Source organism: Falco peregrinus, chromosome 7, assembly GCF_023634155.1.
Source record: "Falco peregrinus isolate bFalPer1 chromosome 7, bFalPer1.pri, whole genome shotgun sequence".
Taxonomy (NCBI): domain Eukaryota; kingdom Metazoa; phylum Chordata; class Aves; order Falconiformes; family Falconidae; genus Falco; species Falco peregrinus.
The window spans coordinates 43,221,427-43,243,180 of NC_073727.1; the positions used below are offsets into that span (position 1 = coordinate 43,221,427).

General features: G+C 40.0%; 1 protein-coding gene across 15 annotated transcripts in view; it reads right to left on the reverse strand.

The window, feature by feature from the left end:
* Window positions 1-21,754, reverse strand: part of ARID1B (AT-rich interaction domain 1B) — a 335,994-nt gene that overhangs the window by 230,677 nt on the left and 83,563 nt on the right. For all 15 annotated transcript variants that reach the window (XM_055810916.1, XM_055810915.1, XM_055810912.1 and 12 more), the window contains exons 3-4: window positions 21,368-21,508; window positions 1,603-1,713 (exon numbers count right to left, since the gene is read on the reverse strand). In XM_055810916.1, the coding sequence (XP_055666891.1) occupies window positions 1,603-1,713; window positions 21,368-21,508 (252 nt within the window). The remainder of the gene's footprint in view (window positions 1-1,602; window positions 1,714-21,367; window positions 21,509-21,754) is intronic.

Here is a 21,754-nt window from a genome sequence, read left to right on the forward strand (position 1 = left end):
TGTGGCCAAAATGGTTAACATTCACTGTTAATACTACCAGCTTACTCATACCTAGAATAATAATGAGCTACTAAATATACCAAACACTCAGGGACACAGATAATACCCAATACTCTGCTTAGATATCATGATGATGGAGGCAGGACAGAGCATGGATTAAAAGTAGGACAATTGTTTAAGAAAAATGACAGGCAAATTAGTAGAACATTAGTTCATAAATAACTTTACTTTTCTCTACTCTAATAAACACTGCACATGAAAAACCAGGAGGTAAAAAGTTGCTTTTAGTATCACTGCTTTTGAAAGTAGGTAGTTGTTGCCAAAACAGTTCAATGTCCACAGCAACTACTATTTTTAAGGTAATTGCCAGCATCCATTTTTGAGACCAGTTCAGAGAAATTAGTCTGTTTAAAAAAGGTTTCCTGAAAAGCTATCAAATTAATACTAAGTTCAACACAAATGGACATCTCTCCTCACACCAGTTTCCACAGCTTGTCCGGAGACATGCATGCCTTAAATGTCATGTAAAGAATTTGTGGCACAAATACTCTCTTAGGTGTCAAAGATGTAACTTTAAAATGCTATGAAGATGTTTATTGCCTTGTTTTTAGAGGGACTGACAATTGTTTCGTGTGTCAGAGGTAAAACATACAACATACTACCAGATTTCACAAATACATTTGGTGTCTTGATAAGGTGAACTCTTCAGAGAGATCCCTCTGCTAACTGCAAATGAATACATAACCAGTTAACTATAGGAAATACCTGCATATTTATGATACATTATTCCAAGCCAGAGGTCACATAGTTTATAAAAGATTTTCATCACTTAAACTGAAATGTTTTTTGGAATTTACTAAATTCATGCTGGTTTACTACCAACAAACAAGAAAATCCCCAAACCACGAGGGGCACACCAAGACAAGGCTAAGGAGTACTTTTTCCATTAGAGTGAAATAAGACATTAAAAAATGCAAGTAGCTGCAGCGTCTTTGCAAAGTATATTGATTTGTGCTGTTTCCCCCACAGCAGAATGCACAGAGCTCAGAAAAACTAAAGTGTTAGTCCAAAGTAATCTCCTAACCAAAAGATCAACCTAGTCCAAATATCACTATCATATTCACTTCTACACTTCTGTAGTAATAGACAGTAACAGAATTAACATGTCAAACTTGTTTGGAGCAAATAACTGCTGGCAGCAGCATTCTAAACCAGAATCTACTGAAATCCTTTGAAAAGGGCACAGAAAACAGCCTCTTCCTCACCAGACTGTTTTGTGAAACTATGAAATTCCTAAAGCTAAAACAAAACAAAAAAACCCACACACCCACAGTCAATTATCAATTTTTTCTATGCAAATACACATGTGCACAAGCACAAAACATGCATGTGCACAAACAGTGCTATTTTGAACCAGAACAACCTAAGTAAGGTCTACTCATACACAAGCTGTCTGTTCTCAACGTATTTTTGAGAAGTTTGTGATCAACCTCGTTTAATATTTCTTCTTTCAGTACTTCTCATCCACTCATCCTAGATGCAACGAAATGCTATGTAAAGTTCTTTCATTTTAAAATACAGAAACAAACATTAGTTTCTTACTGGTAAACTCGATGGTCTTTCTTGCTGGATTAGGTTCAAGTCTTCATGGTTAGGCTTTCCTGGGGCCATAGGGGGTTGAGATCTGGTTCCATAGCCTTCCTGAGACATGTCCTGCAACAACAGTTGTAATATAATTATTAGCCTGACTCAGTCATTACAATTAAATCTGAATCACAGAAGGGTGAAAATGCAACAACTGAGTGCTGGTCATTTTTGTGATCAGAAGTTTTTACTAGTTAAACCTTTCTGATGGAAGTATCAAGCCCACACAGGTACCACTCTGACCTGTACTGTTTGTAAAGAAATCCAGGGAGCCGAGCAACATGCTGACAAGCAGCAGGGGGGGAATCACACCACTGAACATGGGGAAACACACAAAAACATACCTGCTAAATAAACAACTCCCTTTTACTGTAAAAAAGTAACAAGTATGAAGTGGTCAAAACATCCATCATACTCCCGAGATGTATTCTCAAGCATTTTGATGAAGTACTGGTCAGGTGGAACGCTGGACTTGAAAATACAATTGTAATCACGCTGTGTAATCAGACTCCTGTAACAACCCTGGGTGTACCATCACTACTAACTGGCACAACTTTTCAAACACTGGCTATCAGGTCACAGCACACAACACAGTTGCTGCATCCTGCCAGTCTGCAACATCGGACGGGTTAAAAGGAAAGTGTATTTGAGCAAGAGAAGCTCCAAAGCCTGTAGCAGCAACCTGGGGATTTTTTCCCCCTATACAAGCCCAAGTGGTCTTAGGTAATGGACTAACACATCAGCCACCACCACACAGGGGTGGAGGGACAACAAAACAACCTCCCCCACGTTATCCCCCATCCCACAACACAAGCTTACTTCGCACCTATACATACTTGCACACTGCAAAGCCTTCAATTCAGTCTTCATTTTTGCTATTGTAGCAGCCTCTACACCAACTTCTTCAAGAAAAACAACAGAAAGTGCAATACCGACTTCAGCATGCGTAACTGGCAGGGAAAGTTGAAGAACCAGTTCCCGACTGCTAGAGAAAGATCTCTCACCTTAAAGGTTTTTCTTTGTTGTTTTTAAATGATTTAATTCTCTTCTCCCTGCCTGAGCCTACCAGCAATGCAGTTTGCTTCAGCCAACCTCACACCTTCAGCTTTGACAGGCACCTGAAGGCACGCACGTGCTGCTGGCACAAAGGGCAGGGGAAGCTGTCCTCTGCCCCATCCCACCCTCGCTGCTGTTTATCAAGGGCTGCTCGGACAGCCGAGTGTCCATACCAGCCCTTACCGCTCACACACGGACCTCCACCAGGCAGCCAGCTTGCAGAGCTGGAAAGCTTTCTTGTCTCTGTTTTTAGCCCAGCTTCTGACAGAGGGAAATTTGTTAACAACCATACTGTTCCATTCAGCCCCTTCCACCACTTTGGACTCTCCCAAATTATTTTAAGGGACGCAGAAAATTTAACCGGGCTAATAAAACTATCGGCAAACCTGATATGATGCAAACCCAGCAACAAACGATCCTATCCCTAAGCCTGTGCCAAGTAAAATCAAGGAACACTTAAAAGGCCAGCACTTCAATGTGGTTACCAGCAGAGGGTAACAATTAGGCTTAAGGGTGACAAAGGCTGATGGCTGAATGATTATTATCCCCTGTGACCCCCCGCGCTCCCCCCCGCCCAGATTTGCACTTGTCACACAGCTCTCCTGCTGCGCACACCAGCAGGTTCCTGTGGATTAACAGTGAGGTTTAAAATCAACAAATGGCACAAGGCCTCCATTCAGCAGCCTTCACCCCAGTACAAAGGAGTAGAAAGGTGCAGGACAGCTTCACAATAGGCAAACAAATGAGCAAACCTCTGCTTTCCTTTTTATTTAAAAACGCGCACGCACGCACACACGCACTCACGCACATGCACGCTAGGGGCTGTCACTGCATAGGCATCTGCAATAAACCCAGCAACCCCATATTTCAACTCCAGTCCAGCATTTGCCTCTCTTCTTCCTAATTCTTAAAAAAAATACACCAAATGAGAACCACTTGTTCAAACAACAACAACAAAAAAACACCCAGAAACATGAAGAGTGGTGAAAAAGGATAAATGGAATATTAAATTTAGGAGGCGTCATTTTAGAAACACAATTGTTCCTTTTCCTAAACAGACACTACAGGATTTTGCTGGGAAGCAAAATATGTTTTGTATTTGAAAAATCAAGAGACATTAATTCCTTACAAAGTACCAAGCATGGTTTTTCCCACATGTTTGCAAGATTTTAACATCGCTTCCTACTGGAATTTCCAGGGGGGGCCAGAGCGGAAAGGGAAGAGACAGCATGCTTTCTCCTAAGAAATACTGCATCTTGACTAGAATTCACTTTCACCTGGGTATTTGAAAACTATCTATGAAATGTCTTGCCGCACACTGAAGAGCACATTAAAAATCCCAGACGTGACACCCTTTGTCTTTTTAAATGCACCGTTTTCATAGTGTTTTCCTTTCTAACGGTGGAAAGATCAAATCCATTTGCTCAATTCTAGATGAGGTTTAGAAACAAATAACGCAGACATCCGTGCTTGTTATGACGTAGATACCTATGAACTCCAAAGGGGACTGAGATCACATACTCTTTCTTATATTCTCCATACAGTCATTTAGATACTTAGATCACTGGAAACTTGGAAAGTAGCTTTTGAGAAGTCATCAGTTTGCTCTCAGTAATTTGCAGGCATGGGAATCTTCCAGATGAAATATGCACAGAGCTGTGTGTATAATTTTATGTGTTTACACATGTGCATCGTCCAATAAAAACAGTCCATTTATACACTAAAGACAATCAAATAATAGCATATTTCACTAAGAGGTTGGCTTCATAACCAAAATTGTGCTTAGTATCATTTTCATTGAAAAACAGAGGAGAGAAAATCCCTACTGCCCTTCTTCAGTTCTGCATTAGAAAAATTTATTAATATGCAGCATATTACAGAATAGTTACAACAGATTTGGAGGGATAAGTAAGGACAGAAGCATTAAACTATCCGGCACTACAGAAATTGGCATGGAATTGGCGGTTTTCAGGCTTAGTTTTGAAAGGTCATTTTTCTTTCTAGCATCTAGGAATGGGTTTATTGGGGACTGAAGAGAGGGAACATAAGGGGAAGAGGAACATGTTACCACATGCTGTGGTACAGTCATGGCTGAGGAGTCCCCCATTGATGCTGGGGTTCAACCTTCTCCTGGGATCCCTGATTTTTTTCCTTTTGACTCCCAATATCTCGTTCATCAATGACATTGGCTTTCAAAGCAAAGCTTATGATTTTTTACGAATCACAGAAAATCCTTCCTCCTATAGAAGAAGAGCATGTGTGTCAGAGAGAAATCCAGGCTTTTATAAACAGAAGGCAACAAGTTTCCACTCAGAACTTCCCAACTTGGCACAAACCCAATCACATCATAGCTGTTACAGCACAAACTGTCAACAAAGTTGTAAATTAACTAAAATCAGGGTTTCCCCCATCAGATTTTAGAAAAGGCACAGGGACAACTAATCAGCAAGTCATAAATATAGACTCAAAATAGCTGAAGTTTAGACTGTTCAGACTTTTCAAAAAACATTCACACTGTGAAACAGGTAGAGAAAAAGGGTGGGGGGGAGGACTATGCCTACGTATACACAGCCTAAAATCTATAATAATAACCAACAACAACTGCTTATCATCCTCAGAGCCAGGACTAGTTATTTACCCCCTCTTCACATACAATTTTAGCTTGCTTCACGAATTGTGGTATATGGAGCTCAAGATTTGTGTAGTCTGAGGAGTAAAGGAGGAAGCAGGGTATTTTCTTCCCTCCTATTCTCTGTTACTATATTCATCTTAAAAACTTCTCAAGTCTCTGAAAAGATCAAGTGAGCCAATGTTACCAGCCTGCAAAAAAGTCGAAGGCCCCTTGTTCCTGCCTCCCACAATTCTTGCAGTTGGACACATACCCCCTTTGCTTGTGCCAGTGGTCTTTATTAGACGGCTTTGTGAAGTGGTGCAACTTAAAACTTGCCAGAAAAGTAACCCCCTTGCCCCAGCTTTGTCATAGATTACTGAGCAGAGGGGGCCTTGGGAAGGGTCGGGTGAGCAAAGAGAGGGAGGAAACTTCCCTCCTCCAGCAGCAGCCAGCCACCAGCCCAGCTCCACCAACCACCAAACTGCAGCCCAGGTCGACCGTACCGCAACCACGTGAGAGGAGACCACAGGTAGAAAGCTTTTTCCCTTCTGATGTGCAATCCTAGTTAGTGTCATGCTTTCGTTCTCTAGCTGGACCTGGTCTGAAACAAGCAAGTCCGTCCACATTTACATGTTCTCGGCAAACCTGAATGAGTATAGTGCTGATAATGCTTGAAACCATGTAGATGAAATGCACATTTGTTGTAAGTTCCGCCAAAGAAGATAAAATCTAATTATTAAATAGTTTAAATTATTTTTAATGGAAAATGAAAGCATAGTGAAAGCATTACTGTTTGGGGGAAACCACATTTAAAGAAGGGCTGGGTGAGAAATCATTCAGGCTTCATTCACTTTACTGCAGCAAATTTCAGAGGGATAACATGACCACCCAGGAAGATAAGTACCATGATGGTTAAACAGAAGGAAAATAAATTATGGAAAATAATATACTAGACTTCAATTTGAAAAACTCATTAAAAACTATTTTAACTCATGTTCTTGATTCAGATGGTTGATCCTTAGAAGATTTCAAGTGTGGGAGCAGTGAATTCTACAGCAATGTGACAACAGCAAAATTGAAAGCAAATGTTACTTTTCTTTTTCCCCAGACCACTTCAGAATGGAAGTCAGGACCCAGTACAGCAGCCAAGAGGAGCACACAGCTCTACAATACAAGATAATTCTACTCATCTCTGAAGGGATGCTATGGAACAGAAAGAAGGCAAGTAGTATGTTACAGGCTACAGAAGGACATTCCTTGTCGCCACTTAACCAAGTACCTCTTCATTCTGTGTAAATACATACTAACACACCTCCCCTCTTTCCACCTTCTGCAGTAAAAAGCTACCCCCAAAAAAACCCCCCAAAACTTAACCAGAATGGTGACATACCACTCACCACACAGCTAACTTCTAGCCAAACTCCAACACCTTATCTTGTCACCTCCCCAGCTGTACACTCCCCGGCAGCACAGAACTGACAAAGGACAGCCAACCTATTAGAGAAATATTGTAGGTAGGGCCACACTCAGAAAAAACGTTATGCCCAGGGGCACAGGCAACACACTCTCACAAAAGCAGCCAACAGAATGCAGCCCTGTGGGGAACAATCCACTACGGACAAAAGAGCAGAGAGGTTTGCCTGAAACCTGGGCAGATGGTCTGCAGAGGTCCTGCAGGATGTAGATGGACTCCTGCACAAGATCCTGGGTCAAGAAGAAATGCACATATGTGTGTCTGGAATTTTATGAATCAGAAATGGACAAACCAAAACAACCCTAAAGCCTTGAAGAAAAGGAAATTGGTATCTTGCAGCTGAAGAGCATTGTGTACAAACTGGAGAGTGAGTCTCTTACTTTACAGTGGGAATGGGTGATTGCAGAAAACATTGTTTTATAGGTCCCAGCACCTATTACGCCAACAAACAAAAAAAAAAAAAAAAGAAAGAAAAAAAAAAGAGTGCTAACCATCAGAGGTGGATTACCAGTGCAGTCTAGTAATCCTCTTAAACATGCTAGTCTGTGTTTATGTGATGAAGTGAATAAACCCTGCTCACAACCAGAACATGTAAATCATCTCAAGCCAACCCTCTACCCACCACCATGCAAGCCTGAATGGAGACAAGGAAAGCAGCTGTCCCGGAGTATGGCAGGCAACAGGCTGACATCTACCTCAACATGCTGATGCTATTTGTTAACTGTTGCTTCAGTGGGGCTGGCAAGCAGCAACTGCTCTTCTTTCAGGTGGTTATCATTTCCCCCCGTCCGGGGCAGAACTGTGTCGTCAGAAACAAAGATGATACTTTGCCTTAGCAAGTTAATTTTGGTCTTCATTACAGGTACTAAAGGGAGTCAAGAGCTTCAGAGAAGTACCAAAGCAAAACAGTCCTTTCCTGTTCCAAAAGGAGGCAATTCATCCAGAAATCACACAGAAATGTACCTGCAGAAATCTGGAAAACCTGCCCATTTGGATGCCTCAGGTGTAGACCAGGCACTGCCAGTAAGACATTTCATCTTCAATGTTATTAATACCTTCCCTTCCAAGATAACTGCAGGTTCATTCTAAAACTTAGTATTTCCTAGACCACTTTTTTTAAGCTAATTAAAAAAATTAATCTACATTGGGAACACCATTTTCTCTCTTCAGGATCCCAATTATCACAGAGTGACATCTAAGTGGTGTCTTAAGACTTAAGAGGGGGAAGGAAAAAAATATACTTTGCGTAGCAGGCAGCAGCTGATGCAAAAGATAGTTAACTTAGGTAAGCAAATATATTACTCAGGCTCAGTACATCAAAACTCTCAGGAAGTTATTAGAAACTCAGAATACCTAAATATGGATGGGTTTCCCCTGCAGAATACACTAAAAGCATTTTAAACGCAGAGTCTAAAAAAAGCACACACACACACCCCCCCATACCCATTTTACAGGACGAACATTGTTTGGGCAGCATAGCTTCTAGTCATGTATCAGGTAATCTGAGCCAACTAACAAGACAGAAGGGTCTCTCTTCCTAAAACGCTCTAGTCCATTTTCACATGTGTCTCATCTATATGGCCTCCAGGAGCCGTATTAAGCAAGTGATGCAGGAAGAGCTCCAAAATGAAATCATTCTCAGAAACCCTTACCTTCCTATTCTCTTTCCGCTACTATTGCTTTCCATGGATCACAGAACATATCAATAGCGGATTTAATCAGAAACAAGACATTTCTTCTTTCATACTTGTAACTTGCCACATGAAAAAAATAGGTGAGTTTGATGTTCGTCTTAAAATGTGACTGTTGCACATTGCACAGCCTGATAAACAGCTGTCGGTTCTTCATTTACAGGCAAAAAAGGTAGTTTTTCTTTGTTCTACAGATGTAAAGTTCCAGTGTGAATGGAGATGAGAGAGAACCTGAAGAGGTAATCTGAGAAATGTAACTTGGAAATGAGGGGTAAACCAAGCATTTTATTTCCATGATTTTTCCCATGTTTATAGAGCTTTTTGGAGTTTTCCTAAAAAACCCTACAAGGCTGGGCAGTCCAACCACGCTCTCATTTTCTACACCCACTCCTTCCTCTCCCTGCCCATCCTTTCACCGACAAAGCTATATTTTAAAAAAAAAAAAAAAGGGAAAGAAGGAAAAAGAGACCTGGCAGTTTTTACATGTCCTACTCTTTATAGTCACTTGGGACAGACTACCACGTTAATGTGATGACTTACAGATTTTGTGCCATCCGGTGTCCTGCCCTGCCACATTAGTCCTTCCTAAAACTCTGGGAGGAATGCATTTCTTCAGCAAACCCAAGACGCAAAGCTGGGCTGAGAAACAGCTCTGCCCCCCGAAGAGCGAGCTAACCCCGACAGAACACAGGAGAGGGGCAGGATTTAAAACCTGCCGTTTCTTTCAATTTGGCTGCTGCAGAAGTGGGGAGCTGGGGGGCTCTGTGCCCCAGAGAGCAGCAGCCTGCCCCAGACTGCCTGCTGCCGTCGAGAAAGCTCTCCCAAGCATACGGCTCACTGGCAGAAATGAGGTCAGAGCACTGCCCGCAGCTTACAGCAGAGCTGAAAGCCTGAAGCCAGCTTACAGAATAAAAAGAAAAGCTGCACCGAGAGCAGCTGCTACCTCTAGGCTAATCAAGCTAGGTACCCACGGATGAGACTTCCTTGCTTGAGACCGTGAAACATTTCTTCAGTGTTTTCTTAGGGGCACGTCTGTAACTGCGCTTCAAGGTAAAAGCTTGGACTTCATTCTAAAGGCTCAGGAAAAACTGCAAATCTGTGAGGAAGGGTTGCAAGCAACACCCAAAACATCACTGAGGTCACACAGAAAACCCCAAAATGGTGAAGTTTGTTTTGTGGGTTTGTTTCGTACCCACACCTCAAATACAAAGCTATATTATGTTATAGCCAACATTTATATCACAGTCCAGTGATGCCTGTCAATTTATTCCCTAGTACTCCACCATGGAAGTCTCATAAAAGAAAGGACTGAAATGAGGTTTACCTACTATTTTATCAACAATAGAGTCACAGGAGCAGGAACTGAAGGTCAGGTGTAAAGTAATCTGTAGTAATTTTGGTAAAGAAGGTTTTCTCAGCTGGTCCCTACTGTTTTGGTTAGCTTAATTTTTCAGTATGTGAGAGTGTTAGCATGTTACATTTGGCGCTATTGGAGGTAGAGTATTAGCTGCATTACCATCTTCTCTCTGCAGTCTGTGAAGACACAGAGTATCTGCAACACTCTTCAAATCCAGCCACCATGTGGAAAAATACCTTAGTCCAACAAGTGGAAAGAGAAAATCATTTCCACAAGGAAGCACCCACCAGCAGAAGCAATTCAACAGACTGCACGTACAACCATTTAAACCAACAGCAGAAAAATACTTCTTTCATCTTTGAGGTAGAGAAGTCTTCATCACCATCATCACAACCACATGTTTTTCAAAAGAAAGTATACCCAACTGGACTGATGTTGGGAGTGGTGGGAGGAGGGTATAGGGGGGTGGTGAAAACATAAAACTCTTGAGACCAGACCACTGACTACTCTTCAATACAGCAACAAAAAACCCAGTGACTTTCATTAGAAGTCAGTAAAGGATTGCTAGGTAATAACAATAAACGTCTCCTTTTCCTTGACGGTGAAGGACCACAATCGTTACAAATTCTGTAGGCAGACACCCAAAACTCAGACACATGTAGCCAGTTATTTAATCTTCTACCTAAAAAACTGCGTGTGGAAAGTACCCAAGATGGGTACTTGGCAATCGGGGTACAAGGTACAAATCATGTGCAAGGTACACATGAAGACAGGCTGTAGGCTGTGTTCTTGCGTAGCTTTATATATTGAGGGACAGCTCATCAAGACGAACAGTTGTTCTCCTCTCTCCCACAACAAAAACACCAAGCAGTTTTGTCAACATGTAAACTTGTTTTTTTTAAGTGGTGTCTTATTTGATTTACTATTTCATTCTTTGTTGTCTGTATCTGATTACAACAACTAAAATGCACTGTAAGATCTCAGCTGCACATTCTAAAATCTATTCTAAATCCTACTACAATACAAGAGAAATGCAGTAAAAGGGAAATACTGGGAAGAATAATGAATACATATAAAATATAGGCTGACGTATATTCAGATAATACAATGTCTCAAAAATACCAGTTCAAAATCCAGAAAATAAAACTAACTATATGTACACTTGAACATCTTTAATTACTAGAAAAAAATATGGGCAGCCAAAAAAAGTACATGGTAAATTTTATGCCAGGAAGTATTAACAAACTTACCTTCCCCACCTCTGAGGCAAATAATGTATGTTAATTTAAAGGCTGTAAGAGAATACTGCTGTATTGCATCTGGCCATGAGGTGTAATTCAGAAGACTACTGAAATTTGGAATATGTACTGCTCATACAGAACTAAAGAAAGAGAAAAAAAAAAATCTCTACCACTTAAGATTTATTAGTATTTTTAGACTTTACAATTTTATCACTTAATCCACAGTACTATACTATTTGCATTTTTTTTTATTAAAACAGGACTTGTGCGTTTATATTCTAAAACATCTGTGTAGACCACTTCGTCTATGAACAGTCATCAGATTAATGGATCATAAAGTAAATGACTATTACATGATCAGGTATTTTTTGATAAACTCACTATTCTGTTTAACTTACTGCTAAATTTCAAAGCTATAGATAAAATTATTTCTGGGATATTAATTTTGCTCTCAAAGTAACAGTAAAAGAAAATCATCATTGTGTAATAAGGAGAGTGGTAAGGGGAGCAACAATAGCTACAATCACTATCTCCTAAAACAAAATAGTTTTTATCAACCTGCATTCCAGTAGTTTTACTATCAAGTTTATTAATGGACTCCTATGCTAATATCTAAATGCCAAGCAATTAATAGCACTGAACTATAAATGGCTTTGTCATCGCTCTTGTAGAGTTATTTTATAAAGCAAATGCAATTCTATCACTTCAGTGATTTAATGCAGGCTTTGTGAGGTTAATATTCCCAAGCATCGCAAAATAAAGAACTGCTTTAATTAACCTTCTGTGATTTAAATACTGAGAGAAATCAGAATTTAGAAACTTTAAATAATACCACCATCGTAACACCACCACTACTACTTTGTGGATCAAAGCCAAACCACTTATTTAAGAACTTTGAGAAATACATTTGAACATCTGTATTTTACTGTATTTCTAAACTCATTAAAAAGACTTTTTTCTAAGCATAACATACTAAATCCATGACAGATTTTACACAGTTTTTGTAGTTGAGATGAAAAATGTTTCCTTTCAGGAAAAACTGACATTGTTACTTTGAAAAACTGATTGAGCGTCTCCACCTTTTGAACTAGAATGCTTTGCAGAGATTTTTGTTATGAACATGGGACATTGCCTGCTGAATCTACAAACTGACTGCATGTAAGTGACCACTTAAAAATAAAGAAGCCAAACAGGACTTCCCTTTTTTCCTCTCAGACTAAATTTTTCTCTCTTTCCAATTTAGCTGAAAGGAGGCTCTTATTGCCAGAGTTTCCTTCTAATATTGTGTGCTAACTTCATTTTAGTACAGGAAAAAAGTCATCAGGACTCAGGCCTTTCCACATTTCTCACCTTACAAGCACTAGAGCTGCAATAGGTCTACTAGATTTAGAACAATACAAAAACACAGGAATCAAAATTAAAAACCAGCAGAGTACAGGTGGTCATGAACATTCCTGCCAAACAGGTTTGTAGTGAGCTGTGACCCATCTCCTCTAACTAACCCGCCAGATACCATCAAACCCCCATCAGCAGCAGATGCCCGAAGAGGTGCACTTGCTGGTTTCTCAGGAGAAGAAAGCCAACCTTCAAAATTCCTCCTGCAAACTACAAATGGAAAAGCCTACTTTCAGCAGAAAACCATTAACAGATGAACACAACAAAAGAATACACAGACTGGGCAACGAGGGAACTTTAAACTGAAGGTGCCATACAATTGTTAAGACAACACAGAGGCAAACAAATACTTTCACTGACAGCCCTTTGGGAGACCATAAAACAGAAGCATAAACAAGCTTGTTTCATTTCATACACAAGCAGTAGTACCATTTGCGAGATAAAATACTTCTTTCCCAGTAATATCATTTAACAAATCCAGGTTACTACAAAGACAGGTATGTGTAAGGGGTAATTATACATGCTAACTTTAAAGGTTTCAGACCTGACGGACTGGCGTTGATTTTTATTTGGCTAAATCAATTGCCATGTCTGTAAACACTTGCTTTAAAATAACAGGGCTGAGAAAGTCTTCTCGAAATCTGAATGCAGTTTTTTGGGTCTGGTCAAGATGCCTTCAGCAAAAATAAGCCTGCACTGCTGTGAGGGCTGCTCTGTGCTATGTCCTCAATTTTGTGTTCATACTCAGGTGTGAGTTTACAGACAATTATCCTTGCTTTTTCTGCCTGACCCTATTCCTGCTAGCTACTTGGCTCTGGAAGATCATTCTCCAAGTTTGACAAACTAGCACCTATTATAATCTTATAAATACAGATATAAATCACTGAGAAAAAAAAGAGAAAGGTTTGACACATTTCCTAGAATGATATACGCAATGACGAACAAATGGAGCATTCCCCCAGCAGACAACAATTGGCTATTCCCACTACACGGAAAAGATGTATCACAGGAGTCACAGTTTCACTGAACTCCTCAGCCAAGTAAGTGACCTCCGCCACACTGAGAAATAGCCATACCCTTAGCACTTACTTGGTATTATAGCAGCATCGTGATTACGAAATAAGACTTTATAAAAGCAGAAATCTAACAGGCAAAGAATTCAATCAATTAGGTGTTCGTTGAACCTACAGGTTCAAACATCATTTGCCCTTCCTGAAAACATCATGTGCTTAAGAAAGTCTCGGAAAGGATAAATTAGTTTTACGCACAAGAGCAGTACGGTTCCCCAAGTATCTCAACAGTTTGCTTGTTTTTAAATCATGTCAGTGTTCAGCAAGGTAAGGCGACAACTGCCTTTCAGCGGTGCTGGTCACTGGTGGCTTGTCTAGAAGCCAGGATTTAAGCCATGGTGCGTGAGTTTGGAAGTCAGTTGCTGAAAGCCTGCTCCCCACCTTCCCTCCTCCCCCCATGTCCACCCAAGCTTTATTACAGATGAAAAAAGTCAAGCACTCTGCCTTTTGAGATCTACCTGATCTCTCTGAGGTAGGCTGGCAACAAAAGGTTCACTGTACCAAAACAGATGCCTTCATAAAGGGTTACGCTGTATACTTTAACCTGGCTGGTTAAAGAAGGCTGGAAAAGCAGCCCAAAGTATGCAGGTCTGTACGAGAACTTTCACCCAGGCACTTTGTTAGGCACATGTCTGCTCACTACATACCAGCAGCCCTGATTTCTAAAAGCCAGCCAACAAGCACACCTCAGAAGCAAAAGTTCTTGGTGCCATGAAACTTGGGTTAAATGGTTTAAAGGAGTCGCTTCTCCCTTGCATCTCTTCACCCTGGAAAGGAAATAATTGCTTCTAAGCTAAAACCGGTGTTTCAAGACAGCATGAATATACACTGGGCACCTCTGTTGCTGGGACGGCAGAAGCCATGAAGCCTTGAAGGGTTTATGGTACACAACAGGTAGTGGCATCAGCCACTGCTGATGATGGCGGGCAACAATCTCTCCTGAACATCAAAGTCAATTTAGTTCTCATGTAACTGTAATAGCCAACTTCCACAAAGAATGCTTTCCTACATGCCTGGCAGCAACCGAGATTAACATACAAGTTTGTTCTTTCTCATTTCCTGCGGTTCATAACACAACAAATATTAAGTGCAACCACCCATCTAGTGATAGATGATTACAGACACGAAAGTTAAAAGGACAGAAGGACAAATGATTTTCATTACAACTTTCAGCTGTGGGCAGCTGTATGTTAGTTTCTAAAGATGTTTAATTTAAATTTTGCAGGATTTGAGACTGGTACCATTGACTGGTAATTCTGTGCCAGTTTCTAGTAACTTGAGTGAAGATTTTATTAAAAAGAGTAACTTCATTGAGGTACAAAACTTAAAATTTTGACTCACTGAGGACTGTCTGTATTACTAATGAATTTGGTATTTGCATGTAACACAACTATTCCTAACTTACAACAACAGTATTTTTGTACAGTGTTACAGCCCAAAACAGCTTGACAATGTTAATTAACATGCTGTTAAGAGAACTTTCACAGCTCACATCAAATTTAAAAACAAGATTTCATCCTTATTGTACCAAAATCACTTTAATAAATTGATACATTTTGCCACAATACAATTTGTTCTGTTTTCAAGACACTCATACAGCTTGGACATGAAAACAGATTAATTAGTTTCACATTTTGTTCACATTTTCAGAGACTGTTTCAAATTGGCTAATGTTTTATCTGTCCTACCTTGCACTGACTCAATGCTAGAAACAGATGTCTGCGCAAGAACATTCTCACCATCATCTCAGGATTGCAACTGAGACTAGTTCCAGCTCAGCAATAAACCTGAAACATAGGGCCTCCATTGAGCCCAGTTCAGGAAAATGGAGAGAAGCCGCAGCCCCTTGTGGGAGCACAAGTGTTCCCCAGCCCTCTGCCCAGAGAGACCAACTGAAGCATCAGCAGAGACGCTCCCCACCTCCTTACACACGCCGCCTTCCTGCTTCCGATACCTTTCCACCTGGGTCTACTGATGTGGTTCACAAACTCTTATGGGCCTGAACTGCATTCATCCCCCTGGCCCACACTCAGGAAAAGGTAAAAAAAAAAAAAACCAACAACAAAAAAACCCCAAACCAACCAACACCAAAAAAACCCAACCAACAAAAACCCAAAACAAAAACAAACAAAAAACCCAAAACAAACAAACCCACAACCAAACCAAACCAAACCCACACCCAACCAAAAAACCAAACCACTAGTCAGTCTGCTCTTTATTTGTCCTACGACAATCTGTGTTGCAAAAAAACTCACCAAGATCGGTAGGTAGATCTTATCAGTAGACAAGGTATTATACGGGGAGGGGGTGGGGGTGGGGGGGGTGGCGCAGAATAAGGTTTTGGCCAGCTTTTAGAACATTAAAATAAAACGTGACAGTGGAGGAGCCTTGTTTGCTTCCTCGTTTATAAAACATTTTATCTTTTTAAATAAAAACAGACTAAAGACTGAGCCTAAACTACCTGACTATTCCTTTAAGGCATTTAAAAAAATAATAGTCATAGTAACCACAAGGGAACCATGTAACACACACACACAGAACCTCTTTGCGGACACTGTTAACCAGAAGGACCAATGCCCCAGAAAAGTGCAGATGCATGCTCCACCTCAAGGACCTGCCACGCTTTTTTTACCCTTTTAATCTCATGCCTGCATGTGAGAAAAGGGATCAGCATAATCCCACTCTATTCTGGAAACTTGCAAGCAGAAAGCTTCCAGGAACACGTAAAACAAATGATTACTTTAAGATAACAGCAGCAGGTGTAGAATAAAATCACTATTTCTGTTTAACTAAGAGTGAGATCATAATTATTTTGCAGATCCATTTCATCTGTCAAAAAGTGATATGGTCCCAACTCATAAAATTATCACACAATAAACCTCAAAGGCACGATCCTATCTCGATACATATGAACACATGCTACATAAAACAAGAAAATATATAAACATGGCTGTTTAAAAGCCAGTTGGAAAGCATAATAACCAAAAATATACATCACGCTATCTTAACAAAATAATGTTTGATGATGACAGTTTAAGTTTGCAATTACATGACATTCATAAGCAAAATATCACTTCTACTTATGGCAGAAGATTTAAAACTGCAAAAACAACTGAAGCATTTATTCATTTATATGCCATTTCAAGATAAAAAACCCTGCCAAGGGCAACACTGTAGTAGTGTAGCACATCTTTCTTTTTTTCTTTTACAGAGCAGTAAAGGTAAAAAGAATTAAAAAAAAAATAAATAAAAAAACCCAAGGCGGTATCTACATCTACTGGCAATATCTAATGATCAATGAATCTCCCACTGCAATAAATTTGCTTAAAACAAAGCTCTTCCTTTAATGGTTTTTACACAGCAGGCTCCTGATACGAAGAGGGGATGACTGATGCTGGCTTACAATGCGGCTCTATAGTAAACTATGCCAGTATTACTATCAAATCACCTCTTACAAACTCCCTTTCTGCCCACCATGCAATCAATTTAACAAAGATCTAAACAACTTAACAGTTCAAACACTCAAATAAATCCCATCCTCCTCCTTCCCCTCCATGCTTATTAGAAGCATGTAAAGTCACAAGTCACTGGAACAATCCCAGAAATTATTTTATCTGTTTACTTTTATTTACAAGATTGCATATTGAATTCAAGTGAGTCAAGGAAAAGGAGTGATGGCTTCACGCTTCTGTGATGTGTGAGAAATGAACACACATACCAATTCCAAGGCACAACACTAAGAGTTACACCTGACTGCAGAAGCTTGCTTGCATTATGTCTAGAAGAGCAAAAGTAGAACTTAACTATATAAAATTTCATCAGTTTTCTCCCCATAACAGAATAATATCCAGTACATCACGCTACAAGGTTTTACATAAGAAGAAACCAGTGTCAAGAAAAAGTCCATCATCCATCCAGAATGAACACTACTTTCTAGCTTCATGATGTCCAAAACAAGTAGATTGACATAAATCTACAAGGAAAGTAAGAAAATACAGTAAGGAAAAGGCGGCAAATTCCCGAGAAGTCCCCTTTCCCCAACTTGAAGTAAAACCAGCTCAATCATATTCATATCACAAAGGTGGCAATCATGGAGACAGCTTATTTACCCTAAAACAGAACACAAAACTTCTTCACCTCATAGCTACACCCTTGCTACAAAAGCAAGTTCAGCTTCCAGTCCACCAGGCACAGAACAGCCTGTAAACTCTTTGGGGCAAAGACCACCTTTTTGTTACGGGCCTGGAGAACAACCAGAATCATAATGTCCTGATCCACAGCTGGGGCTACCACGAACCACTTCAATACTATTAGAGTGATCGTCTCTTGCTTCATGATCCAACCACACTCTCCAGGAAAAGTACTTGTAGTCTAAAGTTTTCCCACAATGCTGGCTAGCCAGCATCAGGCAAAAACATCTTCAGAAGCCAGCTTCTCTTCTTGAGGCCAACATCCTGAAACAGTTGGCTTTATGTATTCCTCAAAGTTGTGACCATTCAAAACCAGGACGTGCACCAATGTAGAGTGTAAAAAGCGACATCAATATAAAAAGGCAAGAAAGTGTTTAATGAAGAATACAGAAAACGTGGAGGAAATTGATTTCCAAGATGGAAAGGAAGAGCAATACTATGGATGACAGATTGTGTAACTGAAACTACCTTACTTTTCTAATTAACAGGATTATATAAAGAGGATGTATTGATATTTTTAAGAGCAGAAATAAGAAAGATATGCCAACCAGTGCAACAGATATTATATGATTTCATGGTTTATTTTAAAGTTCTGTTTAGAATATAAAGCAGTACTAAAATCACAGAATCACACAGGTTTGAAGAGACCTTCAGAGAAAGGTTATGCCGTCAAACCTCTAGTGCAAAGAAAGTCTAACAACAACAGGGTGTTCGGGGGCCCTGTCTAGTTGAGTTCTGAGTATCTCCAAGGATGGAGATTCCAGTCTTTCCGGACTCATTCTCGTGTTTGAAAACCCTCATGGCAATTCTGGTTTCTTTTCTTTTACCAAGCTGCAACTTCCTTCATCTCAGTCTGTCCCCACTGCCTCTTATCTGAGCTTGGCTCTGTTCTCCCCCACATCCTCCCACCTGGTAGCTGTAAAGAGCAGAAAGACCTCCCTTGGCCTTTCTCTTTGTAAGGCTGCCCAATGTATCAAATTCAGTGAACTCGGCCCTTAAAATTCCTAAAACTGTATGATTACCTACTCCCATTTCTCTCGCTAAATTTTTAATCAAGTAAATGCTAATTTTTGAATTATTTTCAAAAGATAACCAGTCTCATATAAGCAAAGACCTGTATGTTTAAGCAGACATGATTTTCAAAATTTCTGTCTCAGCAGCAGAATCTGACGTACACTCCAACTTTTTTGTTATCCTAGTATTCATTTTTGTATTGTCCACTGGCTACCACTTGATGGTAACTCTACTATGCATCAGCAGCAGAGAAAGAACACTGTCGCTGCAGTATCAAAAGTACAGACTTCAACTTCTTGTGTTAGGAATTCATTTTCTAGATTAGCAGTTCCTGAAGAATGGGAAAGAACCCAGTAGTGAGGTTTTACAGAGAAACATTAGAGAGGAGATATTCACTTGATGACCCTTCTTGAGACAGGGGGAAGAGCAGCCATGGAACCAACCTGGAGATGAGATAGGGAAAAGAGAAGGAGCAAGTCCCACGGTGTTAAGGGCTAATTATTATTTATATTTCGTACTCCCATCTACACACAAGTACTCCAGGAAAAGTCTATATAATGCAGAACCTGGGATCAGAGTTCAAAACTTAAGAGGCTGACCACTACTGAAGAACAGGATAACCAACCCGTCACCCATAAACCACAAAGAATTTCAGGTGCGATTCTCACACTGAGGATTACCACCTGCAAGGCTGTGTTGGTGAGGACCTTATGTATCATCGGAATTTGCAGATTCAGGCAAAAATGCCTACTGACCTTGAGATGCCTGTATCGCCCCTAGAGCCTGGATTTAGACACACCTTCCATGTATGCTCAAAGAAGAAATATGGCTACATAGAGGCTGGTATCTTCTGCTTCTGAATCCGTCCCTGCCTTTCTCTTCATCCTAGTTCTCTGAAGTCCATAATATATGGAAGGCTTTACTCTGATTTAGCCTTCATCCTCTTCTATCATACCCCTCAACTCATTGCACAAACCTTCGCTTTACTGGCTATGATAGCAAATGATGTAATTGGAACATGTATCAACAGATTAATCAGTATCTTGTTATTTCCTAAGTCCTGTATAGTTGGTATGTTTTCTATATTTTTAAACTAAAATAATCAATCCATTCAACTGACAGTATTTAAAATATGATGAGGTGCCCAAGGCAGCAAAAGAACACTTCAGTTTCACAAACTGTGATATGTAGGCATTGGAGCAACTGTGTTTCTTCTGTCTTACAGGCTGCATTACGAGGACTTTTATCTGCTAAGGCTTACCAAGATGCTTATGAGCAGTATTTTCAAGTCACAAAGAAATCAAACATTTAATGCCAAAGTAAAAAAGGAGAAAATTAAATTTAAAGACACAACTGCAATCTTTAAAGTTGCAGTTACATATAATCCAAAAGATGGAAAGTGGTGACATTTACAAGAATATCATAGATACAATTAAGAAGTCTATTTCATAAACCATCCAGCATTTTAATGAAAAAAGTTAATTCTCAATGGAATTTTAAAATGTAGATGAAGAAAAATTAACATGTAATTACACCGTGAAATTATCATAGCTTTATTTTAAAAATCAAAGGAGGGAAGCCTCCTGTATCACTGCTACTTACAACATCTTTTGTTAGTTTATTTTACACACTATTTTTATTTCAAGCTAAGATTTCAACATTGCACCAGCATTATCCCAAAATGTTAATCAACCATGCCTGACAGAATTCCCCAGTGATCTGCAGCAAGTGCTGATGCTTCCACTAATACCCAATCTTGAGCAACTCACTTTTGTTAGATTTCCCAGGATGGTGGGTATGCTTTAGTTTCATCCTTCCATTTCCAGATCACCTCTCTGTGATTAACAGTGTTGAGACGGCAGATAGAACTGAGCCTACAAGTTCAGCTGCATCAGCTATGCACTTCCATTTTGTTCGGTATCTAAAATCTGGGTGTTTCTCAAGCCCTAGGAAGCAGATCCATACCCTATAGCTTCTGATCTTAGTTAAAAACAGAATCACTTTAAACGAATTTTAATGGCTAACATATAAAGCATAATTCAAGAAAGAACAGCAATGGATATTGAATTATGCAGTTTCGCTAACTGGATATGCAAACTAACAACATTCAAATTAATAGCTGTAATATCAATTTAAAATATCTCTTAAGAAGCTCCCTTGACAAAGCAGCTTCAAAATACCTTTAACTAATCTACTCTCGAAGGAAGTAACACAAAAAACAAAACAGTAATGAACATGTTAGATGCAGGAGCTCTCAACCACCTCTGTCTCGCGAGCGGAAAACAAAACAAAACGGAAGGAAGGAAAACCTCCAGCCTCCACTGACATCTGATCAAGAAACTGTTACTTCTTTTTAAAAGCAGAATTAATAGTTGCTGGGGTATATACACTGGCTTTATTCAAAACAGCTGATCCAAAGTAAAGCCTGAAAGTGCGTGCAGATGTATTTGTGGGTACATCCCCAAAGATTTTTCAAAGGATGTTGTCTGATTCCAAGTTTGTTTAATTTTGTTTTTAACACTGTTACCTTGAAAAGGGGTTGGGTGGGTTTTGTTCATTTCACACAGATCTTTTTTATACCTTCAGCTGCAGGGCGACTGTTAGTAGTGGAAGACGGTGCTTACCTGCTGAGCCTGGTATCTCTGCTGGGCCTGCGACAGATATTGTGCCTGGGGTGGCAGATGCTGTGGCTGCTGGTTGTAGTATGGCTGCTGGCTCTGCTGGCAGTAGCCACTTACACCTTGCTGACCATACTGAGGCGGTATCTGTTGGAAGAGGCAAGCAAAGGAAATGCATGAGTTGAGGCAGGAGGACACGGGATCAAACTACATCACATCTGTATGGCAACCTGATCAGAAGTGATACCCTCAGCTATACACCTGACCCAGCAGTTCTACTCTTTTACTCAGCAGTTAATGCAAGCCCTTAGATGCTCTTGCCAGAGTGGGAGGAGTAAGCCCGAATGCTCTGCATAGTTACTGTTTTCAGGAAGAGCTTCTAAGGAAAATGCT